The sequence below is a fragment of the Pelodiscus sinensis genome, chromosome 19 (genome assembly GCF_049634645.1).
Source record: "Pelodiscus sinensis isolate JC-2024 chromosome 19, ASM4963464v1, whole genome shotgun sequence".
NCBI lineage: Eukaryota > Metazoa > Chordata > Testudines > Trionychidae > Pelodiscus > Pelodiscus sinensis.
This window is the reverse complement of record NC_134729.1, coordinates 29,264,392-29,290,969: the sequence shown is the minus strand read 5'-3', so window position 1 is coordinate 29,290,969 and position 26,578 is coordinate 29,264,392. Positions and strand designations below refer to the sequence as shown.

Sequence of the window (26,578 nt, the reverse complement as noted above, 5' to 3'; positions counted from 1 at the left end):
CTCAGCACCCCACAGCCACTGCAATGGGTGTTACTGCTTTGCTCACTGGGCACAGCACAGACCCACAGCACGGGACAGGTCCTGCTCTGAAAAGTCCACGGCCTCACCAGGCAGGCAGACAAAGTGAGAAAGGGGAAGTGACTTGCCCATGGTCACATGGCACATCAGTGGCGAAGCCAGGGACAGATGTCAGCTCTCCAGAGTCTCAGGTCAATGCACTACCCACTGGGCCATGCTGTCTCACTAGAAAGGCCAACCACCCCAAAATAACCAGCAGGTTCCTACAGGCACAGAACCGGGGCTCTTTTGATCCATTCCCCCTGTGCTCCTCTTTCTTGCGCAGAAGCCAGAAAAGGCCAGTACCATCAATAGAAGCCAGTTAGGGGATGCTAGTGGGCCCCACTAGAATTTCTATTAGGGTCCATTTGACAGGATTAGCTGCATGGATTTCCCAGGTGCTGGCCACACGGCATATGGGAAAAACTCAGGGCCCTGTTCAAACCTACCCGAACCCCCTCCCTCTTTTCACCTCACCCCCTCCACCCCCGTGATCTGTGCCTGGCTTGGGAGCCGGGAGATGGGCCAAGGGGCAGCCGAACTCCTGCCTGGCTGAGGTTGCTGCTAAGGGCAGGAGTTTGCACACCATTAACAGGAACACGGGGTTACGAGCCAGGACTTCCAGGAGGGTGGAAAATTCCGTAGCGCTGCAAAGCGAGAGTTGAGGAGGGACTCCCTTGGAAGGTGCACTCCATCAAACCCCGCAGTGCTGCCGCGACCGGGCTGCCAGGGTAGCAGAGGAGGAGGAGAGGTTAGAAGAGCGTGAAAGGCACAGAGGGTACACCAGGGGCCTGATCCTGCGTGCGAGAGCAGCAGGGTTCGAGCCTGGCTCCCAGACACACCGGCAGCCGGATGCGCTAGTTTACATGCAGCCCACATTTCACCACGGAACAAGACAAACCTACCGCAGAAGCAACCTCCCCTGGTTAGCGAGGGCAGCTGCCAAGCTCATGCTCACTAGGCACCCAAGGGCCCAGACCAAAGGGGTGAGGCGCAGAGGGTGCGAAACACTGGGGCTGCCGCCTGGGGGTTACCAGTGCAGAGCTCAGCCAGACTCACTGGCTCCGGGTGGGCAGAGGCTCCAAAGACCCATCCAGGCTAACTCCAGGGACAACTTTCGGCCAGACCAGGCCACTTCCCGGGGGCTTGCAGCCAAACGGAGTGAGGCGCCATTTCCCTGGGCGTGCCGGGGTTATCCACACAGAGAGGGACCTGGGGGATCCCAGAGCAGAGCAGACCTGTGGCACAGCCCCCCAGGATCCGGGCTGCGAGAGTCACCCGAGGCCGGAGCATCAGAGGGAGACGCCCTAGTCAGCAGGTACGGGAGCATCTGCGCCTTCACACCCCTGTTCCTAGACACACCGGAGCCGGCGCTGAAGCCATCCGAAGAGGACACAGCCCCTGAGGCCAGCTCACCCTCACACTTGGCAAGGCCCTTGTGCGGCCCTCGGGGATTCGCAGCCGGCATGCCAGCGAGCACCGGAGCTGGGAGAGCCCCGGCCCGGGCCCTGCTCTGGCTGCCGTCAAGCCAGGAGCCCCGGCCCGGCCTTGGGAAAGTCCAGACATAGCCAAAGTGTTAATCTGCCGCATGGGCCCTGCGGAACGGACACGCCGGGCGGGAGCCACCCCAGGAGCAGACACGGGAGGGGGGGACAGGCCCAGACGGGGCGGGACCTGCCCTAGGACCCTAGAACCAGGCGAAAGCTGGAAGTCAAAGTGGTCCGGAGTGGCCATAGCGGGAGCGGACGAGCTGCCAGCAGCTGAGGCACTTCTGAGGGTGACCAGGGTGTCAGCGGGTAGCTGGGTCCCCTCCGCCCAGCAGAGAGCCCCACCTTTCAGATGCTCTGGGGCAGGGCGCAGGGGGCGGCGCCCGCGCCAGGCACCCCCAGCTGGGAGGGGGAATCTGGGTGGCAGAAAAGCTCAGCTCAAGACAGACAGGCGACTGTGGAAAGCCGGGAGATAACAGGTCCCTGACAGGGGAAGTGTCGGGCTGGCGCCTTATCAGCGGGTCCCATGCTGCAGGGCCCTTATCACCACCCCCTCTAAGTCACCGATAAGATAGGGCCAAGTACCTAGGGGAGCACGCCCCTCCCCTCCCCAAGTCAGCTCAGCGTGGCACTAGTCAGGGAGGTGCAAGGACAGCCCGTGTGTGCACATGTGTGTGTGTGCATGTGCATGCATGTGTGTGTGCACAAGAGGGGTTAGATGATGGGATGTTCTTGGTTGAATCTGGGGGCTGGGAGAAGTGAGCATTGGGCAGGGAGGTGCGAGGACAGCCCGTGTGTGCGTGCATGCATGTGTGTGCGTGCATGTGGGTGCATGCACAAGTGTGTGTGTGTGTGTGTGTGGTGCGCGTGAATGTGTGTGTGTAAATGTGTGTGTGCACACGCGCAAGTGAGGTTAGATGGTTGAAGCTGGGGGCTGGGAGCGGCAGGCTACAGGAACCGGTCCCCAACCTGAACAGCTGTTTTCAGCCGGCACCATGCGATGAGCAGGAGACCAAGGGCAAGTCCCTTCTCCCCCCCCCCCCGCCTTGCACTGGGAATCCAGCTCTCTGGGGCAGGGCTGGCGCCTGCAGCACAAAGCGCAGGTCCCTGCACTGAGCTGCACACGGCGCTGCCGGGTTTCCCAGCCCGCCGGGGAGAGTCCCCCGAGGCCAGGCACCCAGGAAGGGAGCCCCCTGCTCGGCTGCTATCCTCAGGCCTGGCACGGGAGCAGCTGAGGGAGAAGCACATGCTCTGCTGCACCCCGCACCTCCCCGGGCCCCCCGTCGGCAGCGAGGGGACGTGCTTCCCCGGCCGCCAGCAACCGCAGTCCAGCTCCCAGCTCGAGCACCGCGTCCTGCCCAGCCCCGCGAGGACACGCCGTGCATCCGGCCTGGGGGCCCGGCTGGGTCGAGCAGGGGCGGGGGGCATTCTGCTTTGAGCATGCCCCATGCCCATCGCCAGGGCTCCGGCACCAGCGCTGGCCAAGGGGCTTCCCATTCCACTACCAGCCTAAAGAGCATCCCAGGCCAGGGCCTGGTTCTACGCGGGGCCCCAGTAAAGGGCCCCCTCTCCTTGGGGAGGAATCCCCGAGGCCACGGAACAGCTGTGGGCAGAGCCGTACCCTGGCAGCCCCTCCTGCAGCTCCCCCGCTCTGCAGCGCTCCTGTTATTCTCATCCCCAAGCAGCTGCCTGCAGGGGGGCCCTGGCTCCGGCTGCTCCGACCAAGGGAGAAGAGGCTTGGAGCCCCCCTCCCAGCACTGGGCAGAGCCCAGGAGGAGGCTGCGAACCTGGCTCGGGGTGGGGACGGCGTCCCAGCTCCATCGTTTTACAGCTGCAACCAGGGGAGAAATTCAAACCCATCCCTGCTTCCTCTGGCGTTACCTCAGGATGCGCTGCAGCCACTGCTAATGCATCTGGACTCATTTACGGGGATGAGAAAATGTTTCCAGGTTTCCCACAAAGTCCCATTAAGGTCCCAGTATGATTCTATTTTTGGAGCCCTCATCAACAAGGCCTCTTAGAAAACACGTCGGCATTTTGTTACGCAAAGTCCTTAAAGGACCCTCGACAACACTTCCGAAAGCACCTCCAAGGACTTAGGAGCCGCCGGTTTTCTGCGAGACTCAGAGCCAGATTGCCCAAGGGATTTAGGTACCAGGGAGCTTTATAAAAGTGCCTAAGTGAGTTAGGTGCCTCACTCCCTGTGATGTAGGGTTGGTACCTTGCTGGGTGCTAGGCTTGGGCTGTGGGGGACCCCCACTGGCTGCTGTTTGTACCACGGCCCAGCAGAGCACCTGATGGGTCAGGTAAGTAACCTGTTCTACTGGTTACCTCCCAGGGAGAGGAACAAAGGGAGGAAGGCGGAGGGCAGCCCTGGCTGGGGGGCTGGGCTGGAAGTTGGGCAATTTCTGTCTGGAATCATGGAGGAAGCAGCCTAGGGAAGGGGCTGGGATTTAGGGGCCCAGTCTCCCCCATCTCAAGGGGGCTGAGGCATCCTAGGCCTGCCCTGGAACCAGATCACATCTGTGCTGTGCTGCACCCTTGGAGAAGCAATAAACGCCCTCTATTCTACTGGCTGGCGGAGTCTGTTCGTGCCATTACCGGGGTGCAGGAGTCGGGGGAACCCCGACACGCCGTCACACTCCCATTGGAAATCAACGTTAGGGGCCTAACCCATGCAGGGGGTTTTATGACTCCAACTAGGCTCCCATCAGCATCCTTGGGCACCTACATTCCTTTGGCAATATGTGCCTAGATCATCTACATCCCTTCCTGCGAAAACGAGAGTCGCTTAGGAGCTTTTGTAAGTGTGACCCTTAGTGACCGCAGGGCCTAGGGAGAGGCGGGTAACCCACGCTCGTCTCTGGGCTGGGGGAAGGATGAACAGCTGGACCCAGCACACGGAGCCAGTCGCTCCAGTGGGAGCAAGCCCAACATCTGGCAAGAGGCGTTTGCTGAATTGCCTCCCAGGGCTGAAATGTGGAGTTGACTCCTGGGCAAAGGGCCCAGAGTGTGTGTGTTTGTGGGGAGGGGCGGGGGTTATATACCCTTTGAATCCCACGAGGCCCAGGCCCCGCTGGTCCTCCACAACGCAGAGCACTGCAGATCTTTTTAACAAGCTCCCGGGCCAACATTTCCCCAGCAAACCTGAAGCCAAGAAGAGAAACTGACTCATAACTAGTGAGAAACAAAAGTGAAACTGAGGCCATCTTCAGCTGGGACGGGACAGGACTGACTCAGGCGGCCTGCCCCTCGCTGCAGTCACCCCCCGGCCCAGACGTACGTGCCGCTGCCGCTCTGCCCCAGTTCCCTCGTCAGCCTCACCATCCCGCCAGGCCAAGCCATTCCCTGCTGTTGGCGCCAGGGGAAGTGCCCCCTTGCTGGCTGGCACGAGGCACGTTCAAGAAGGCACAAGACAGGGCAGGGCTATCGGGGCCAGATTTGGAGCCTTGCATGAGACAAACACCCCCTTGGCCCAGAACCCGCGAGCTGAAGGTAGCATCAGCAAGAGCACAGGGCTCCATAGCTGGGAGCTAACGGGTGCGCTGCACAGCGAGTGGCTTCTCAGCGCCGGGGCCAAAGGCTGCCCCCGCCGCAGGCTTCAGGGCCCGAGCTGCAATGTCTACGCAGCTATTTGTACCCAGGCAGAGCACGGTGCCGGGCTGCCTTGCCGTCCCTACGATCCCCGCCTCCATGTCCGGCCTGCATAAAGGCACCCGGGCCACTGGCGCTGGCTTGCATCACGCACAGGGTCAGGACCACAGGGACCAACAGCATCCAGTGCCACTTGGCCAGAGGCGAGAGCCCAGCATTGGTCCCTGGAGGACTGCCCTGGTTCCCGGGGGTGGCTCAGAACTGGCCCTTCTCCCTCGGCATCCAGGTACAAGGGGGGGAGCCATGGCTCATTCCCGTGCGGGCAGCGTTCCCTGGCGGGACCCATGCCGGACCCCCCGCCAGGCTACCTGCTTCCCTTCTTAGGCACCGCGGCCAACAGAGGCCAGACCTGGAAACCGCCTCACACCCTGGGCTTTCGTTTCATTTATGAGCGTGCTCCACAGACCGGCTTCTATTTCAAAGGGCTTCCAGCGGCCCCTTGGAAGGGCCGGTGGCAAGAGGCCTTGGCCAAAAGGGGGGCCGTAAAGCAGCCAGGCCGGGGAGCCGGCTGCCTCAGACAATGCAGCTAGCAGGCAGCTCCAAAATGCGCCCGGTGCTCCCCACCTCTCCAGCTAAAGAAGATTCTCCGCTAGATGTTAAGTGCCCCGGGACTCTGGCCCATAGCTACCCAGTGCTGTCTCTCTCCAGTAGGGGGCAGAACCAGCCCCCTGCACCAGCCCGGGGACCAGGAAGGGTGAAACCGTCCCCCCTGCCAAAATGGCAGAGGAAAAGCCGAGGGAGGATGGAGGCAGGAGGAGCCCCCGGGCTGAGCCCAGTCGCTGAGGGAGCAGCTAAGCACAAAGGCCCAAAGCAGGGCTCTCCGTCCCCAGGCTGGTCCACGGGAGGCGGAGTGGTGTGGTGGGTCGGGGGCCCGCGGGGGAGTAAGGACTCGGTGCCAGCCCTGGCCCTGCCGTGGGAGGCTCTGCCCTGGTGCCCTTTGCCTTTTCTGGGGCGAGGGGCAGCGCTCCGGGGCAGGACTGTCCCACTGGCAGCACGTCCCGCTCAGACCCGCTGGGGCTCTGCTGTAGTCAGAAGCGGGAGGAAAAAGAGAGTGGGCCAGGAGGAGAATTACACCCGCCCAGTCTGGGAAGTGGCCTATCCCCAGGAGCCAGGGAAGGCAGAGCGGAGAGCCAGGGAATTTCCCTCTGGACGCTTCTCCGGGTGCAATGAAAGAGATTTGTTTAATAAGCTCCCAGGAGAGAGGAGCGGGAAGGTGGGGTGGGCCGGGAGCCAGCGCCTGTGCTCAGACATGCCTGGCTCAGCAACGCCCATCCCCTCCTCTTTGATCACACACAGAGCCAGGCCCGGCTCCCTCCAGCTTCCCGGATGTGACCTGGAGGGTGGGGATTTGCCGAGTGTCTGGGGCAATGATACCAGCATCCCTGGGCGTGTCACAATGCTCCAGCCCCTGGCGTCGAGCTCCCTCTCCCGGCCTGCCCCACTGCTCTAGTCCAGCCCCGGCAGGATGCGGTGCCACTCGCCTGCCAGGAAGGCCCTGAGTGGCCATGGGAGGAACAAACCAACGCCAGTCCCCAGGAAGGCTGCCAACATCTCCAGCCAGGAACAAGGGTCCCGCTAATCTTTTCCATCCACATGCAATTTTTTCATCCATGTGTGGAATAATTTTTATGCACGCTGAGGCACGTGTGAATGTGCACCATCAGTCGAAACAACAAACCTAGCTGTGGGTGCTCTGCCGATCAGCTGGGCAGCATTGGAATTGCCTCCGAGAGGCTGCCCATGCGCCCAGCTTACAGGGGCCACTGGCCGGGGCCAAGCCTCGATCCTCCTCACAGCCAGGGGCCAACCAACGCAATTCTAGCCTGCGAACCCCTGGGGTCTAGGCCCGGGCAGCAGCAGAGACTGAGGACAGCTGCCAGAGGCCAGTGGTGGTAAAAATTCGGGGCAGGAGGCCTACAGCTTCCCAGCCCCCGTGGTTCCCAGCCCTTCCTGTGCACGTTCACTTGGCTTGCCCACTCCCTTTCACTAACTTGCACCAGCCTCTGCCCAGGCAATCCCACACCCCCTGTCTTCCCCCTCGGATGAACACACATAGCTCCTCGTGCGCACCCCCCCAGCTTTCTTGCACACTCAGACCCACTCATGCATGCTCCCTTGCACGCCCTCCCCCCTCATCAGGCTGCATCGCTCAGACACTCTCTCCAACACTCCCTCGCACGCCTGCACCATCTCGCATGCACGGCCACTTCCATCAAAAAAGCCTTTACTCTGCACTTTTCAGCAGCGCTGCTTCATTTGTATGCACCCCGCAGCGCACGCTAGCCAGGCGGACAGGTTACGAAAGGAGATTTTACAGCCGTGCTCAGAGAGGTTCACGTTACACTCACTTCCCTTCATCCCAGGGCAGGGGCGGGGGGGTGATGGCATGAGGGTCCCAACTCCAGCCAAGCAGCGCTGGTGATAAGCCTCATCCGTCCCTCGTGCATCTCCCCTGGAAGCCGTGGGGAGCGGAAGCTGCCCGAGTTTCAGCCCAGGGCTTTGCAGCAAACGCCATGATGGGAGGCTCCTGAGGAAAATCTGGCAAGCCCCCAAGTCGCCCTCTCCACCCGCAGGGGCACCGCTGCTGCAAGACGAGAGGAGCTGCCAGGCCAAGCGCCCCGAACCCGCCTCACGCCCTGTACCACAATGTCGGTAGCTTTAGTGGCCTGGTTTGGCTGCCGCAAGAGAACAGGATGGAAGCGGGGAGGGTCCTGGCTGAGGTGGCCGGGAAATGCTTTTGGGAGCTGTGAAAAATGTAGACAAACTCAAAAAGCCGTTTCCCAGAAATTTTTCATCAATGGTTTTCAGGCTTCTGTAAAAGCCAGACTCTTTTTCTCTTCTCAGCCACTAAAAGGGGGGGAAGTGACTCCAAACCAAACATTTTTCCATTTTCGGTTGCCAAATATTTTGGGCTTTCAGCTATGGAATAAAAGATGGTTTGTTTGATTTTTTACACCCTTTCGCCCCCTCCCCAGTGTGATCAAAGTCAGACGCCGCCCGCGTGCATTTGCACTGGGACCAAAAAGCCACTTTTCACCCCAAATCCCCTTTTGGAACAAACCCTTTGGCCTGGTTAGCCCGAGCCAAGCACTTAACATCCCGTCCCAAATCCCCCACCTGCAGCACCTTCCGGGGCAGAGGCTAAAAAGCTTTGGAAGTGCTGAGCCTGTGTGTCCCTCGAGCTAGCGCTACCTAGGCTGGTTCACTGCATGGGACGCCGTGGAAGGAAGCTGGCCCACACCCCAGAAGCACGCACTGGATAGCTGGGCTGACTGCGGATGGACACGGGGAGGAGAAGCAGCAGCCATGGCCGTTAATGCACTCGTAGAGAAACAGCTGATCAATAAATCAATCCTTGGCGCAGCATTTCCCATGCCACAAGCACAGGCCCAATCTATGTGGCAGCGGGGGAGCAGGCTCCCCCTCGAAATTCTGGAACAACTAAGGAAGACCCTGGCTTCGGACGCCCACCCCCGCAGACTCTGTGCGGAGCCTGGGATGCGGGGAGCGGATTTGGTGCAGGGAGGAGTCGGTGTGAGAGGGACCTGACGGATGAAGGAGGCTGCCTTTCCGGGGTCAGGCTCATCATGCAGGGTGCACGCAGACGCCAGCACAGCCCGGATCTCAGATGGGCACCGGCAGAATCCGAGCCCCTCCGTGGGTCAGGGTGGCCAAAGCCATCAAACAAAAGAGCAGCATGAAGCCCCCCCACCCACACTCCCCAAACCCAAGGGGACCCTCCCCTGGAAGTGATAAGCCAGGCAGTGTCTAGAGGGCTACACCAGGGAAGGGAAGTCCAGGGCTGAGGGCAGCTCCCCAGGTCACGGGGGTGACTGGGGCAGGTGCTGATCTCAGCGGTGCTGGAGTAAATCCGGAGTCTCACTGACAGCCGGGTGATTTCTGCCAGTGCCTGGATCAGCGATTGATCAGAATCCAGCCTGTGGCTCCCAGCCAGCTGACAGGGCTTGTATAGCTCAAAGCCAACACCGTGACTGGGCCGCCATCAGCCTGGAACCTCCGGCTCCATCCCAGCCTCGAGCGAGCGGCTGCGTCTCGGAGTGGATCCCTGCTGGCTGCTCAGGCAGCCGAGAGCATCTGACCCTTCCTGGCTGCAAACGCTGGGATTCCACGACCCGGGAACCTGCCCAAGTCTGAGGAAATTGCAGGCGGGGAGAGAGGTGCAAAGGAGGAGAGCTCAGAGCAGCAGAGCGGGCGCAGGAGTCTGGACGATATCCTCCCGCCCTGCTCCTGCAGCTCCCTCAGGCTGTGTCTACACTGCAGGCTTCTTCCCCAAAAACGTCTTGCACAAGAGCATGTTTGCACGCAAAAGTGCATTGAAAAAGTGATGCGCTTTTGCACAAGAGCGTCCAGACTGCAGGACACTCTCCTGAAAGGAAACTGAGCGCTATTTACAGAATGGCCACCAGGGCACCTGGGCTTCTTTCCATTGCCCCTGTTTGTGCAAAACAACCCTGTTCCGCGTCGCGGGAGGAACACCCACCAGAAAACCCCTCGGGTCTTTCGTTTTACTTGTGCAAAAACGCGCTTGAGGTCCGGACACTCTGCGAGATTTTGCGCAAAAACAATTGTTCTTGCACAAAACTGTAGTGTAGGCCTAGCCTCGGTGTAACCAGCACCCCGGACCACTCCCGGCGAGACTGCACGCCCCGTGGGCTGGGGGGGCGGGTCTGCAGACAGACACATTGCTCAGGCCCGGGAGCTGGTGAGCCGGGCTGCAGGTGCCGTGCGGGGGGCAGGGAAGCCGGGAGTCCGGCTCAGCCCGTGTGCGAAGAGCAGGGTGAACAGAGGGAAGCACAGGGCCTGGTTGCTTGGTGGTGGGTAGCTAGCGGCTCTGGTCTAGCCATGCCCAGGAGGAGCGCAGCAGAGCAGAGGCAGGGGCTGTGGGAGCGTGAAGCTGGGCTTGGATGTATTGCCTTTGCCCGTCCCGCCCCCCAACTGACCCCTGCTGCTTTCGGTTCCTGTCCCCCAAGCCCCTCTTGGAGGAAGATGCCTGAGCTGCTGCAGCCTCCAAAGGCTCGGATTTGGTGCCGGAAGGGGAGAGCCCAGTGCCACGCCGAGCACAGGCGGCTCGTGGTAGCACATGGGACGTGCACCGTCCCCCATTCCCCTGAAAAACAGAATTGTTAAAATGGGGGGCCCCTCCCTGCACCTCTCCCCAGAGGCATTGGTTGCTCCCGATTCTGAGCCATCCCGACTCCTGGCTGCCCTGCTGCGCATCCATCCCGCTGCACAGACAGAGCCTGCGTACGGCGGAGGGGAATGACTCCGTTGGCTGTGAGGGAGATGGAAAGGTTCCCAGGCCACGTGACGTGGGAGAGGGCTGAGAGCACCAGAATAAACTGAAGTGATTTACTCTGGCGCTATGCAGAGAATAAGCTACCCACAACTCCAAGGGAGTCGGCTGTATCCCTGGTGACAACAGCAGCCCAGAAAGGAAAGTCCCAGTGGTTTGTTTGCCAGGCCGGATCTGCCAGCTGAAAAATTACAGACCTCTCATAAGCGTGGGGTGGGTGTGGGCTCTTCAAAAGTATCGGGATCAGACCCGAGGGCCGGACTCCGATCAGCCCCTTCTAATTAGAGAGGGAACCTGGGCCACAGAGTTCAGCCCCGGGTCAAACTTCGCCCACAGTTTCGAGCGGGCTTTTGGTTTGGCCGATTGTTCCAACGAGGTGATTTCCCCGCGGTGCCGCCTGAGGCCTGAGCCGCCCAAGCCCCAGCTGGGAGCTCGGGTCGGCTCTGAGAGCCTGTGCATGACACCGCGCAGGAGACCGTGGCGGTCAGAACGGGGACCCAACGTCCCCCCTTCCAGCACTGGGCCACGCCCTGAGGTGGTTCTGTCCAGCGCCGGAAGGGGACGCCCTTCAAAGAGCGTCCGGCCCCTAGGGCGTGCCCCCTCGCCCCCCGCACCATGCCTAAGAGGGCATGGCAGGGGGTCAGGCAGGCCAGGGTGGGAAGTGCGGAAATGTCTGGTATTGTGGGAAGGAGCGAGCGGCCAGGAGGCCGTGTTGGGGATCCCGGGGATGCGACTTGTCCCCTCTCCACCACCGGAGCTCCCTCAGCTCAGCCTGGCCTGGGAGCAAGCAGCATTGCTGGAATGTATCCCAGGGGCCGTGGGAGACACATGGTGGCTCCTTCCTTCCCGCCCCTGGGCACGGCCAGCACTGGGGGCAGAGCAGCATGGAGAGGTTTGGCCCAGGACACAGTCCAGCGGGTCCGGATTCTGAGCCTCTCTCTAGCTGGGCCGCTCAGGGCTCAAGCCCCCGCCCCTAGGGTGAGAGGCCTTCATGGATGCACCGGAGCAACCCACGTCGGAGCCAAGGTTAACTCGGGGCAAGTGTCAACTGTCTGACGGGGCCCGCTCTACACCAGCGATGCGAAATATCGGTTAACTGATCAGCTGATTAACCTCATGAATTCTGATTGGTTACTCGACTATTCTACAGGCCCCGGGGCGGGGCCGGCAGCCACTGTGCTCCAGCCCCACTCCCGAGGGGCTGCCCGCCGCTCTGTGCGGCTGCTTCTTTCTCAGGCAGGAGCTGGTCCACGAGGGCAGCCAGTTTAAAAATCAAGGACTGGCTGCTTGTGGCCCCGCTTGTCACAGAGCGGTAGGGGGTCCGCGGGCTGGCTTGGGTTTAAGGGGCTCGGTGGTGAAGCCTCGCCGCACGCCGGAGCAGAGAGGGGACAATCCGCATCCTCAGGGATCCCAAACAAGGCCTCCTGGCTAGTCCCGCCTTCCCACGATTCCAGACATTTCTGCACTTCCCGCCCCCGCCTGCCTGACCCGCCCCGGCAGCACGCCCCTCTGACACAGGCCGGCAGCCGCTATCTGGGGCAGGGCTGAGCTCCTGGACCCGGCGCAAGTGGAATTGAGCCGGGCTACTGGCCCGCCTGGCTCCTAATACACTTTAAATGCCGGGCAGTTCCCGGACCTGGTGCGAGCCAGGGATTTACTGGTGGGGAAGGGCAGGAGAAGTATCCGTCGTCTTTACCATTAACCTGTTAGCTTTTGCTTGTGGGTTAATCAGATAATCGACTACACGGGTACGTCCCTACTCTGCACACGGCGCCTGTCCCGGCACAGCAGCGTCGGGACAGTTACATCGGTAGCGCCCCTCGCTTGGGGGCAGGTAGATGGTGTAAAGGGGTCAGCTCAGCAGAGCTCCTTGCCCTTCCTGCATGGGGCTAAGCACTTTTAACCCAGAATAGCTGTGTCCACACTGGGCGAGGGAGGTACGGCTCCACCTCACCCCCCGGCGGGTTAAAGCAGTGCACCTGCACATCTCACCCCCTCTCAGCAACCCGACGCTATTCGCACCCCAGGCTCTTCCAGCTGAGACAGGCCCTGCATTTCCCATTAAAACCAAACAAAAAACCAAAGCTGTCAGGCCCACTTCAGCCCCCACAAAGATGCAACACAAAGGGCACGCGCCGGCCGATTGCTTTTGCTCTGCATTTCCAAACATGTTCAGTCAGCGCTAAGACGGGCTCTGGCAGCCGCGCCAGCCTCCCCCTCTCTGTCATCTGGATGCCAAGTCCACTGCTCGGGCCCAAGGGCAACTTCAGAACTGGCCAAAGCTGCTGAGAAGAGTCAAAGGGACCATCACAAGGCCTTGGGGCCATTTGAACTACAGCTCCCAGCATGCTCCTGGGACCCGCATGCCCTTGAATGAAGCCACAGCCCGTGTTTATCAGTTCCCAGCGCCCTTAAAGAGATACCACCAGTTAATTCAGGCCCAGCACTGAGCTTTTGTGTATTAAAATATCCTGTTGAGAGAAATACTCTCTTGCTTTTCCCCTAACGTCACTGGAAGCAGTTTTTTTCATTTTAATTTGATCTCCCCTGACCCCAAACGCTCCAGTGTGGTGCCAGCACATGAGAATTTGAGACTGAGGAGGAAGGAGTCTGCTTTCCTTGCCAGGCCGAGCGAAATGCTGCAAATAAACCAGCCGCAGAAAGGAGGAAAAGAAAATTAGATGCCTCACATTAATTATTGAAAGGTATTTTGGTAACACAGATGAGGGTTAATAATTTAATGTACGGAGCCCAAGTCGGCTCTTAGTTATACTGCGTGAGCCCATCCAAACTGACGCAGTTTGTAAATCAGACTAGATCTGGCCATTGGCTTTAAATGAACAGTGTCCAAAGGGCCTTGCTCAGCTACCTGTAATGCCTCACAGAAGACCCCATTCTGCCCCGGCTCCCCGGAAGGCAACAGAATTCCCCCGGGGGAGCCGAGAGGAAACTCGCTCTGATGGACGGACACACACACACACGCATCCATATGCTAAAATGTGCCAAGCAAGTCTCTATCATCTCCATGTTACTGATCCTCCACTCGTCTGCCCAGTTCCAGAGCTGAGCTCCCGGCATGCTCTTTTGCCTGTTGTTCTGCTCGTATCCGGGTTCATAAATTGCACTAAAAAGGGGATCTATTTTTACCGACCCAGGTTTTAAAATTAGACCCGGCAGAAGGAGCCAAATCTGCGAAGTCACTGCAGAGCAGGAGGGCACGGCTGGGAGACAGCCGAGCCCCTCGCTGGCCGTGTCCTGCGCGGCAGAGGGTGGGCACAGACGGTGGGAACGTGTGGCACAAGTGAGAGAGAGACACGCAAAGGCTACATTTAAAGAAGGGCCCATTGTTTTTCCCAAACAATGTGCAGCAGATGGGAGAATCGAAAGTGTGTTGCAACCTTCCCCGCCCCCCCGCAGCCCATGAGTTCTTAGCTAGTTACCCCTTCTGGTGCAGCACGTGATCACAGATCACTACTGGAATTCACTGTCCAGCCCATTCTCCTCTCTTCTGACTGCCCCTTGCCAAGAGATACCAGCGCTCCCCTTCTGGAACCCCCGGGGCCCAGCCCCGCAGGGCCCTGGAGCCAAGCCAAACAGCACTCTCAGACCTGGGCTCCGAGCCACCAGCTCTGCCAAGTCATTTTCCAGCACAATTCAACGGAGGCTCATTTGAAGTGAGTTTTTCAAGGCACTCCCTCGTAGGAAGGGATATTTTCTTCACTGATTCCCGCACCCGGGGGATCTGGTTCTTGTTCGTCTGACGCCAGGGCAAATCAGGTGTCACTGGGCTGAAGGCATGAATGGGCCCAGTGAGAGTAAACCAGCAGAGCCCAAACACCGGGGGAGCTAGAGAATGGGGCCCCTTCACAGAAAGCCCCCCCCACGGGTGGAATGAGGACACAAGAGCACGACTGCCAGGCTCCTCTCCCGTCCCACCCCCACCCAGATCCCATCCGAGGCAGGAGGAGGATTCAAGGAATGGGACTCAGCGGGGGGGGAGGGGCGGGGAGGCGCAAGACCATGTGGCTCCCTGGGCCGTGTGCACTAGAGAGCTGTAGCAATGACACATGGGAAAGACGGATTTCTCCCACACGTCCGTACGCACCTTGTCCAGTCTCTCCACGCCCCCTTCTTTGCCCATGCAGGGCTCCTGGGCAGGGTTTGCTCAAACAGCTCCCTGGCTCCTCCCCCGAAGCACAGGTGGGACCACCCAGGACCAGCACCCAGCCGCCCCCAGACTTGAACCCGAATGCAAACTCTGGGCCTGAACTCGCCTCTGCTCCCAACTCTGCCCTTGCAGCCTTTGCTGCGTGCACGGCCTTTGGCTGACACCCACCAGCGTCTGCTCAGCTCTGCAGCACCGAGCCTGGGCCCAGGGCCTGAGAGGTACCCAAAGCACAGGAGGGTTATTGTGGTTTGGTGCCTGCGACAGGTTTCAAAGCGGCCATAGCTGCTCTCCAGAAGTAACTTTAGAAACTCAGGATAAAAGTGGCCCCCTGGGTGGGCCAGTCCTGCGTTATCTGAAGGCCAGGGGGTAGGCGGACTCAACCAGAAATAATCATCATAAAATAACCCTAATTAACAGCGGGTCACATGCTTTCTTGCTTCTGTAGGCCAAGCTTATTGCACACACTAGGGGCTCACAATAATCAGTTGCACTCCTAACAAATTGCTCATCAGGCACCTTCCACCTGAGGATCTCAAAGCATTTTGCAGTTATTACTTCAGCCTCACCGCTCCACGCTCCAGCAAGGTAGGTGATTAGCACTGTCCCCATTATACAGATGGGTAAACCCAGGCATGGAAGGGGGAAGCATTTTGCCTGAGGTCACCGCCCAGGAGCCAGTTGTGAGACCAAGAGCACCTTGCGCTACCCTAGTGCTCACACTGCTGGCCCTTCTCTCACTGCGAGGGCATAGCCGTGAATCGGGATCTCGGCAGAGGGAAGCCCCAGGCAGGGAGGGAGAGGGAGCCGGAGCGTGTGCGGTGGCGTCATCGTGCCCCTGGATCAGAACCAAACGCAGCATTGCAGAGCCCTGGCCAGCGCTGCCTTCGCTGGAGGTGCCTTGCCAGGGCTATTTTGGTGCTGCTGGGTTGATCTCAGAGGCTTTAAACAGCAGCGCCAGCCTTGGACGAGCTCTGGCAAGGAAGGGACGATCCCAGGATTGCTGTTCCTTCCTGATCCCCACCCCCACCCCAGTCCAGGCCCCTGCTGACCCAGGAATGAGGGCTGTCTACAGAGAGCCCTGCAAAGCCAAACCTGCTGTGGGTCCCTATGGCCACAGCGGGGGTGGGGAGGGCAGGTGGGGGTCTGCCCCATTCCGGCAGGTCCCCGCGCCCCATGGTGGCAGGGTCTGCTCGTGGCTCGTCTCGGTCCCAGCCCACGGCAGGCGAGCCCTGCTGAAGGGCCCAGTTTGCACCGTGGCTGCGCTGGGCTGGACTCAGTGGTAAGTGGCAGGTGGGAGACCGGCTTCCACCTCCCCCAGACATCTGTGCCCCAGCAGGGCTGTCTAAGGAGCAAGGCCTGCGCACGGGGCTGCGGCAGGGGCGGGTTAAAGACCTGGAAGGTTACAAAGTCAGGCCCTTAGACCTAGGAAACACCACAACGAACGTCGCTCCCACTGCCTTCCTCCTGCAGCCTCTCACGGCCTCAGCCACGGGCCCTCATGCTGTCCTCCCCTCATGCGTCTACGTCCTGGCCATCCCAGCCCCAGGCCTGTCCCACTGGAGCGCCAGACACTGCCAGCAGGCAACGCAGTTAGCAGCCGTAGGGCACCATGCTTCCCGGGTCCCCTTCCTGGAGTGGGGAGCAGCGTGTGGTCTAGTGGCTAGAGCAATGATTGCAGCCAGCAAAGTCAAGCACACAGATTTGGCAACTTCCCTCCGAGAAGCAGCATGGCCGAGCCGAGGCGGCGCAGGTTTGGCATCTCAGACCCCAGGGTTCTATTTCGAGACGTGGCCTTGTGCAAACTCCGTTACCTTATTTGCAAAATGTGGGGGGATGACATTTGCCAGGCTCCTAGGGCAGGAACCTGAGGCCTGCCTCAGACACTAGGGCTGACACCTGCCCAGCAACACGAAGGCCAGTAGAAAGGGCCAGGGGCTTCTCTCCTTTTCTCCACAGGACACAGGCAGGTGAAACACCGGCACATCTGGCCCTGGGAGCTCGGACAGGGGAGGTTAGCCTGTTCCCAGGCTTTGCCGCCTGGGTGCCCAGCTAGGCCTTAGAGGTTGTCCTTGCCCCTCAGATTGTCTATCTCCCCCGGGGGGAGATCTGTGGGCTCTGACCCACTCCCAGTAGAGGTGGTGGTACCTGGGGGTTGATGGAAGTGGAAGCAAAAATCAGGTTGTAGCAGGACACACAGGAAAGTCCAGCCCCAGAGGGACTGACAGGCAAGTGGGGTGTCTACTGTGTAAAAGGGCAATCTCTCCTGCCCTACTGACCCCACACTTGTTGGGGGGCAGCCGGGGAGCTGAGGGGCTGGACCCCCAAGCAGACTAGCTATTGGTCCTGCCGTTTCTCCTTCCTCTTCTTCCAGCGTGACTCCCAGGCCCAGAACGGAGCCCCCCAACTGGGAGCAGAGAGAGGAGAGATTCCTTTGGCTGGCGCAAGCGGGCCCAGCAGCAGGGAAGGGGTTACTCCAAAGAAAGGGAAGGTTGATAATTAAATAAATATCAAGAATCAATATGGACAGAGCAAGCATCCAACCTCCCCTCCCCGTGCCCCTGCCGCTGCAGAGTTTGGGTGGAATATGTAAAGAAACTTTCAAGCGAATATTTTAGCCACACAAAGCGCACGCCACACAACCAGGGAATAGTCTCTCCTGTCAAATAACACACAACAGCAACTGTGAACAGAACTTAACACCCACATATATATCGGAGCCTGTATTTAATCAACTAACACACACAACACAGGGTGACTCTGCTGTGATCTAAAGTAACACCTGTGGTCAGTATGTCATGACACAACAGAACACAAACCCATACAATAACCCCAGTGATCCCCTAAAACAACACACACTGAGTGACCTAAAGTAACACAAGGCACAATACAGGCAGTAATCATTACCACCCCCTTTAAAATAACTGCACATACAATACACAACAACCAGAGACTAGTATATCACCTAATCTAACACAACCACCCGCAATGAATAGTCTATCATGTAAAGCACTGCACACAATGAATGTGTTATAACACAAACACAACATGCACCAAGAGAATATCATCTCTCAACATATCACACCCATGCACAACAGCCCCGTGAATATTTGTGACACACTAGCCGCGGGCGCACAGGCTATCCCCTAAAATAACACACATGCACACCCAGAGCTGCTCCCAAAGAGCGCGCGCGCACACACACACACACACACACACACACACACACACACTGCTACAAAAAGAACCCATGTGATTCCAACTTCTGACAAAGTTTAGATCATTTCGAAGAAAACCCGTCACGCCAGAAAAGCGCCCCCCGCCAGCCCAGGCGGGGGCCATGTGCCGTTCGGAGCAGAGGGGAGTTTCACGTGTATTGCTGGAAGGGGGTGGGGGGGGGGGGCTGAGAGCAATTAGTTATATACGATTATTTCCCTCTAAATGCCCATGAAACAGGAGTGGCCTGAGGCGAGCCGGCTGCGAGGCGTTCTTTTTAATGACACTTTCCGGCACTCACAGTGCGCCCCAGTTTCTCGCGTTCTCCCCCAAAGCGCCCCGGCCAATCGGGGCAGTACCCCGCACCCATCCACCTCAAACAGCCACACTCGCCACCCTGCCGCCAGCAGCACAACTCAGGGAAAGTGAAGGGGGGGGAATCACCAGGCAAGGGAAAAAACAAACCAACCAACAACCATCCTAAGCAAAACAAATTACAAGTGCCGATCTTCATCTCTTCTGCAGAGCCCAGATCTGCACACACACACACACACACACACACACACCCCAGAAATCCCGCCCTTTTTTAACTGTAAAACTATTTTGCACTAATGGTGGCAAAGAAATTACTCCACTGGAAACAAAACCACCCTCCTCGATTTCAACAGAGGAAGCAAGTATCTCTCGGCACGTATCTCAGTTACTAATAAAAGCAGGCAGCGATGAAGCAGGGGCGAAGGGAAGCCGCTAAGGGGGATTTGGGGTAGGGGGAGAGATATGAGGAGCTGTTACCTGCGTTAAGCACAGAGGAGACGAATACATCCCGAGCTGATCTGGGAAACTGACTAATTGCAGAAGAGAGAACCAAGGCGCAAAAGTTACTGAGTCATTTCAGAGGCTGAAGCAGTGTTCCCCCTCTCCTCTCCGGAGTGTCTCTCTTGCAGGAGATGGATCGCAGGCAGGAGGGTGTGGGGGTGTGGTGGCGGTGGGAGCACCCAAAATAAAGAGAGAGCAAAAGATCCAACTTTAACGGGAAAAACCATCAACCCAAAATTTAAGACAAAAAATAATCATCCTCCCAGAGAGGCGGGGGAGGCGATCGATCTCCGACCCTCCCCAATAAAAGTGGGGGGACACAAGGGGAGCGATCGGGGAAGTTACAGGGAAATCCGCTCCATTTGAGACACGGGCACGAGAGAGAGAGAGGAAAGAAAGAATGAGAAAATGAAAAAAAAGGAGCGAGGAATGAAGTGACGTTATGAAAAAGCCCATCCCAAAATATTACATCCCATTTAAAGATGCAGGATCCCCCTTTTGGCTGAGATAGCTGAGCCGCTGCAGGGCAAAGCTGCCCTGGGAGTTGGTTGTGCACGATTGGGGGGGGGGGGGGTAGAGGAGGGAGATGTGTGGGGGAATGCCTAGGTTCCGGGAGGGGGGGCACCAGGTGGCTCGCATGTCAGGAGCGGCGCTAGCCAGGGCTTGCGGAGCGATTGGACGGAGCCGATGCGATCAAAACTGCAGATTCATATTTGTCTGCTGGGCAAAAGCCAGCGGAGACGCTGAAGATTCAAGCCCCATGAATGCAGGTTCTGGGGAATTCACGGGGCCAAGGATAGGAGTGTGTGAGTCTGTCACACACACACACACACACACACACACACACACACACACACACACACACACACCTCCCCCTCGAGTTTCACTCCTGTTTTCTTACACATATCAATGTTATGTCTAAAGACACACAAGCGTTCCCTGCCCCCATGCCAGCGCGCACCCACAGGCAGCCACCCAAGGGTTACTGCTCTGGAAGGGGGGGGGTTAGTGCCCCTTGAAAAAGAGCTGACGGAAGGACATTGCCAGAGTTTTAGATACACACGCGCGCGCACACACACACCCCGATGTTATGTCGGGGGGGAATCTTCTGTTAACATCTGGACTTAGGGCACGTAGACAAAACAACAACAACCACCCAGAAGCGACTTGGTAACAGCCGCTCTACTTCCTACGGCCGGTCACTAGTTTGGATGGAAATAGACCAGTCCCAAAGCGACCCCAAGCACTAGAGCTAAATCCAGATCGATATGTTCCTCCCCAGTCCTTGCGAGTGTTATTGACAAATCAATAGCAAACCGTGACTCTAATAGTTCTGTTTACGACCCCCCCCCCTTCCAGCAACCTGTCTTTCGCACGGCCCACCTTGGATCAAAACACTCGGACCGTGGCGAGACTAGATCAAACCTTGCACATTCTGCAAGGCGATCGCTTTATTTACTCCTCTCCCCTCTTTTTGCTGCAGCCAGACGAGTTAACTTCTCCTGAAGTTTGTTCAGTTTTGGAAAGGGGCCGGCGGGGGCAAGTGTCCCATTAAACTACAGGAGGAAAATGAGAGGCTCAGTCTGTAAAGTGACTAGTCCTTTAGCTCTGCTCTTTGGTTAGCCGAGAGTTTAACTGCCTTGTGGGGGGCAGTGAGTCGATTCAAAATTAGTAACCTCCTCTCGCCTCCTTCCTCCAAACAAACAGCCCCCAAAGAAAAGAAAAGAAAACACCAAACCCAGCCCTCCAGCAAACTCCAAACCACAAGCTCTCTCTGAAAGCAGCAAAACCAACAACCAAACATTTCAGGAGGCTTATTAAAACTAATGAGTGGGGGGGGGGGGGAAACGGGGGACGACCACGTAGAGGAAAAACAAAGGGAATCCCTGATTCATAATTCTGAAACTTAGACCTCAGCGTTCTGTGCATGTCAGACTCTCGAGGGTTGCGATTTATTTATTGACTATTCCTCAACTTCTTTTTTAAATCGAGTTGATCTTGGTAGTGACCATAACAAGAACACAGGGGAAAGTCCTCTCTGGGTAGGACATTTTGCAGAGGTTGTAGGTGAATATTAAAACGGCCTACCTTGGCGCAAAGCGCTCGGCATTTGTTTCCCTAAATAACTAGCTTGGATTGTAATTGTGCGCATTCTGTGCGGGACACTCGGCGGTTAGGGCTTCAGAGCTACTACCCTTCTCTCTATACGTCCAAAGGTGGTAGCAGCTACTCGTAATTACAGGACAAAATCTAGTCAATCTTATTTTCCTCCTGGTTTAAGCGCCTAATTAAATCACAGCATCTGTGCTACCAATTCGAGTCCCCTGGTTTTTGTTTTGCTTTTGGTTTTTGTGTTTCCAAACGACAATCCCGTAGTTTTTTTTTCCCTGCATAAAACAGCCAGAAGTCACCCCGGGTATTTTCTGCAGAGGGAAGTGCTGCGTGCGTTTGACTTTCCGCCTGCGTGGAGCAGCGCCTCGCAGGCGGGAAGGGGCCGCTGGAGATTCCCAAATCCGCGCCGCGCCGCCAAGTTAGTGAGCGAGGCGAGTTCAGAAGTTGCTGCGCTCTGGGGCGCAGGGAAGGGGGCGAGGGTCCCTCGCTGCGCCTCTCGGTAGGGCAGCGTGCAGGGACTCAAGGCCTAGAGCGGCCGGGATCGAGCGAAGAGGGGGCCTCGGGTAAGATGTTCTGTGCTAAGCACCAAGCCACTGCGGCAGGAGGCTCGCTCGCTCTGCAGACGCCGTCCCCACGGCCCCCCGCTCTGGCCACCTTCGCCTTTGCGTCTAGGTCAGTGCCGGGCCAATTTTTTGGCAGCATCTTTATAAGAAAACCCCGCAGCAATATTCCTCCCGGGCCAGACCCGTTACCGCAGGAGCAGAGAGCAGCTCGGGGAGTGCCCCCACCTCCAACATTTTGCTTCCAAACAGAAAAGTTTTGCCTCTGGAACAAATGTGCCCTCCTGCCATTTCTGAAAGCCCCCTGGGGAAGGGGATGTTTGTTTCTCAGCAACTATTTCACAGCAGGAGCCGAAGGCGGAGTTGCTGGGAGAACGGGGCGGGCGATTAAAATACAATCATTTCTGTTGGAAAATGTAACGCGCTGCTACTGCCCATAGCAAAATCAAGCAGCCCCTAGGGCTATTTTTGGAAAGAGAACTGAAATTGGCGTTTAGTTACTTTGGGGGGGGGGATGCAAAGTGTCTCTGCTTCGCACGACCCCTCTGGGAGCCCGGGGGAGCAGGGGAGTTGAGGCCCGGGGAATGTGCCCGCTCTCCCTCCCCCTAGCAGCCCGCAAGCCTTCACTTTGCTGGCCTTGGCAGGCCCGGGCTGCCAGCTGCTTAGAGCAGCAGCTACTCCTGCAGCTGGCATGCAGGCTGGGGGCGGGGGAGACGGGTGTGCATTTCGCACGGGGGGAGTGGAGGAATCGCGCTCCCTTCCCCTCGGGCCCTGTCGGGCAGACCCGGGCCAGCTCAGGCAGGTGGGCATGAAAACACTCCGGGGAAGGGGGGAAGGGCAGTAGCGCCGGGTGCGCAGCCGGGCCTGGATCGCGCCTCTGCTGGGCGTCACTGCCAAGTTCAAGTCGGTGCGGCTTGCAGTCCTCTCCGCCCCTTTCGTAGCGGCCATTTTCCGCTACATCCAGCCCTTCGCCTGCTGAGCAGCCCTGGGCTGCGGAGAGCCCCCCCCTCTTCCCCAGCTCCTGGGGGGAGGGGGCGGAGAGGAGTGGCACAGAAACTTCCCCAGCAATAACCAACTTCATCCCCCTGCCCTGCCCCCACGCACAGCGCCTGGGCACTTCTGCATCCCTCCCCCAGCCTGCATCCTAGCGGTGCAGGCCCCCGGCCCCTTCCTGCTGGCCCAGCCCTCAACCGGACTCATGCAGGGCCCGCTGCCCCGCGCCCCCCCCCCCCCCCCCCAGGCCTCCACGCACCCACTTGGCCATCTCGGGACAAGCCACTTCCCACAAACATCCCCCAGCCGCCTCCCCCACCCAGAAACTTTTGCTGTTTGGTCCACGCACCAAAGAGGGGAGGGGGAAGAACGTAGAAGAGAAAATGAAACTGACAGGGAACCTACCATAGCCAAGTGAAATTAACGAGGCTCCAGCACAAGTTGCAGCAAAAGGCAAAGGGAAAAAAATTCTACAATTTGTGTTTTCCACCAACAAAAAGAGGAAAAAACCCCAAAGTGTCCTCAGAGGTGGCTCATCTGTCCGGCTCCTTCTTGCTTTTAGTGACCATGGCAATGTCCCCACCTTTTCACGTGTGTATTATTATTTTTGTGGCTGGCTTTTGGTTTGCTTTGGGCTTTGAGCACATACACGGGCATACAAGCTAGGACAGGCTTTCTCTTCGGCGCTGCTCAGTTCCTGGTCAGCTCCAGGAGGTGCCGGGACTGTAGGATTAAAAAAAAAAAACGAACAACAATAATGATACAGGAAGGAGGAGAGGAAAAAAGGAAAAGCCAACGCAGCCGCTTTCCTGGGTCTCCCAAGGCGCAGGCGAAGCGACCTTTAAAAATTCTCTTCTCTGCTGAGCGGCGGCTGCAGGGGGCTGCCTGGGATTGTGGTTACTGTGGCTATTGGGAGAAGCGCGACCGCTGCCTCTGTCCCTCTATGAAAAATAAAAGATCACATCTCCCCCCCCCCCCCAACTCAGGACAGGCACCGTTCCGGATTGCAGCCCCCCCCCCAGCCCCATCTCATCCCTCCCCTTCTCTCCTCCCCTTCTCTGCTCCGCAGCCTCCTCCTCTTCCTCCTCCCCCTCGCCAGGACTCCGGGCACAGCTGCACGGGGATCCCTCTCCCGTGGGGGTGGGGAATGGGGTTTCTTGCCACCCCCCCACCCCGCGCCCAGGGGGCGAGAAGAGGCGCCCGCGGATGCCTGCGCTGGTAGGGGTGGCGGCTGTGCCCGCATCCTAGCCCGAGCCAATGGGCGAGGGTGCAAGGGGGGGGGGGGGGAGTGTCACAGCCCCGGGCGTGCATCCCCTGCCGGGCGCACACGCACCTGAGCGCGCTGCGGAGGGGGCTACCCTCCTGCGCTGGCCAAGCCCCCGCCGAGCGGCTCGCCAGGGCTGGTCGGGGGGGGGGGGGTATCCCCACCCGCGGCTCGCTGTAGAGGTGACACTGTTAGGCCAGCTGGAGAGCTCTGCATCACAGTGCCCCCCCCCCCCCCCCGGCAGGGCACCCCTCCCCCCTCCTCGGCCCTCCCCATCGCTCTCTTAAAGCTGCACGCCCGTTTGCAAAGGGACAGCCCGCGGCCCCCCGGGGATGGCGGGGGAGGGGTGTGAAAATGCGGGATCAAACATTAACGCCCCCCCCCCCCCACTCACTGCGCAGCGCACGGGCTGTGCGGCCCCCATGCCCCAGTGGGCACAGGGCTGCAGTGGCAGGGGCCAGGACTGCACGGGGCACCCCCCTTCTGGGTTGTCTGGGGGCCTGGCTTCCCCTGGGGTCCATCAGCAAGACAGGCTCCAGGGGAGGCCGCGGGAGTGCAGAGAAGGGAGACTGGGACCCATTCCGCACTGCCACCTGCCTCTGCCGCACTCAGCGGGAGGGGAGAGAAAGGAGCAAATACGGGGGGATACTGACCCTTTCGTTAAAATCATCCGCCAGCTCCCCTGGAGTCTGTCACCGGCCTTTAGCTGTGGCCGCGGAATTCTCATGGGGCTTTTAATTAATGATCATTTGAATGTTCCTACAAACTAATAATATTTAACTCAAAGCAAGATTCCTTTTTGGGTGGGAGTTTCCCCTGGGGGCCACCTGAGTTCACTGTACTCCAAGGTGATCAGTGACTTATCTTCAACCATATGGTACAACTTTAACAGCAGATTTACTGAGACGGCCAAGGGACTTGCTGGCTTGCGGCGTTATAGTATTGCATTGGATATACGCATATCTTGGATATAGTATAGCATTGGATATAGTATAAAAGTTACTCTGTCTCTCAAGACGTGGCAGCCTGGAGTTTACCAATCTATAGATGTAATTAAAAACATTTAAAAACCTATTTCTCATCAACATCCATGTTTATTTATTTCTATGGTAATATACAAAGACCTAGTGATAGCAAACTATTTTAACTGCATAATTTTACCTAACTCTCCCAAGCAGGGACCTGTAGTTTAACCCATTTTTTCTATTGCAATAGCACAACCAGCAAATGTTTTTTAAACTCTTTTAACTCGTCTTATTTTTTATAGAAAGGCAACGAATTGGGATTTTTTTTCAGTGTGTGAGGAGGTTAAATGTACCATGTATTAATATATTTTTATATTTGCTACATACAGAATACTTAACCAAAAGTACCATAATCTAGAGTTATTTCTCTGGTCAAAGGACCCTAAAATTGTAAAACAGACTCAATAGCTTGTATTTTTTAAAATAAAATTACAGAAAGCTGCATAGGCACTATTTTTTAATATTTTAATTTTAGAGTTTGCTTCCTTTTTTTTCTGGTGCACAAAGCACAGAGAGTACTGACCATTCTTAATAGGATTAACATGAATTTTAATAGATAGGTTGTATACTCTGGAGATTTATGCATGTATACATCCGCCCCAATACCCAGGAAAATACATAATGAGATCGTGTATATTACATAGAATAATCTATGTATTGATATTGTCTATATTTTATTGCTGTTTAATTTATTTGTGGTCTGTGATCAAGCACAGAATTTGCCTTATGTAAATGAAGATCTAATTTTGCTTTTACTTTTTATCAAAAAAACATACTTACAGCTAAAAAAACTTTTTTTTAATCACCATCTGCAACCTAACAAAAAGTCACTTCCCTGTTTTGAATATAAACAGCCTCCTGGTTGAAATAAGTAATTAATTTGCCCTGTCCCAACTAAATAAGTCTTGTGGAAGTTATATCTGAAAATGACTGTTGCTTTATTAACGAGACTATAGTTTTTATTTTATGCATTTAGCACCAGGAGAAACTAAGAAAAAATAAACATAGAAAAGAGCTTGCCAATTTCGTAATGCTTCCGACTCAGAAGTTTAGTGGTTGTGCTGGGCAGTGTTAGAAGTTTGAGTTTCTTTCCAAAATATTTTTATATTATCTTTTTGTGTGACTGTAACTCTTAGAAGCCCAACCCAAGATTGTGGCCTCTCTCTGTTGTTGGCACTTTCATTATCTTTTTTGTGTTTTGGGGGGAAATTGGTATTCTCACCTACGTACCACACAGAACTAGTTTAATAAATAGTGGTTATTTTCAGGCCAAATCTGAGACATAAAGGGAAAGTACTCTGCAGTTCTGAAAGCTCCCAAGGTTGTATCTGCAGAGGTATGCCATGAAACACAAGACAGGGTGTTTTTCAGTAACAGTTGGCTTTTTGAAGCACATCAGCAGAAAGGATCATGAACAAGAGGTGTCATTTGTGGTTGCTGGCAGGCTGGCATCCCCAAGATTTGTTATTGTGGGGCCCATCTTGCGTTAATACGGGCCCAAGGGACAGAGGGGAAATATGAAAGATGATCTGCAAAGAGGGCAAAATATTTTTGCTTCTTTGGTGCATGAGGTTCTTGCAGATTTTCGTGTATGTGCCTCTGTGTATAATCAGGAATGTTAAAGCTTGTCTCTTCCTCCACCACATCTTCCCCCCCAATTGTTAAAGGATTTTCAGAAGATTCAAAAGTGGGCACTTTTCACCCTTAATCTGGAAGGCTGGGCATCTGGTCGGCTCTTCCAAAGGACCTTCTCTCACAAGTGTGAGTTAAACAAGGATTAACAAACCCCAAAGGGCTTTAGACAGGCCAAAGAGAAATTAACTCCCCCCAGCCCTGTCAGGTTTCACAGACCACAGCCATGGGAGCAGTGTTAGATACTGACTGAAAAGTGAAAGCCGAAAATGTGTCTGTGCAA

At 57.0% G+C, this 26,578-nt stretch overlaps 1 protein-coding gene across 7 annotated transcripts in view; it reads right to left on the bottom strand.

Moving 5' to 3' along the window:
* Positions 1–23,858, bottom strand: part of NFIC (nuclear factor I C) — a 175,948-nt gene extending 152,090 nt beyond the window's left edge. For 2 of the 7 annotated variants that reach the window (XM_075903269.1, XM_075903271.1), the window contains exon 1: positions 18,686–19,271. In XM_075903269.1, coding sequence (XP_075759384.1) covers positions 18,686–18,715 — 30 coding nt within the window. In that variant the 5' untranslated portion in view covers positions 18,716–19,271. Of the gene's footprint in view, positions 1–18,685; positions 19,278–22,779; positions 23,352–23,707 lie in introns of those variants that run through there. The other 5 variants (XM_075903267.1, XM_075903266.1, XM_075903265.1 and 2 more) reach the window with 5 other exon arrangements.
* Positions 23,859–26,578: the final 2,720 nt, after the last annotated feature.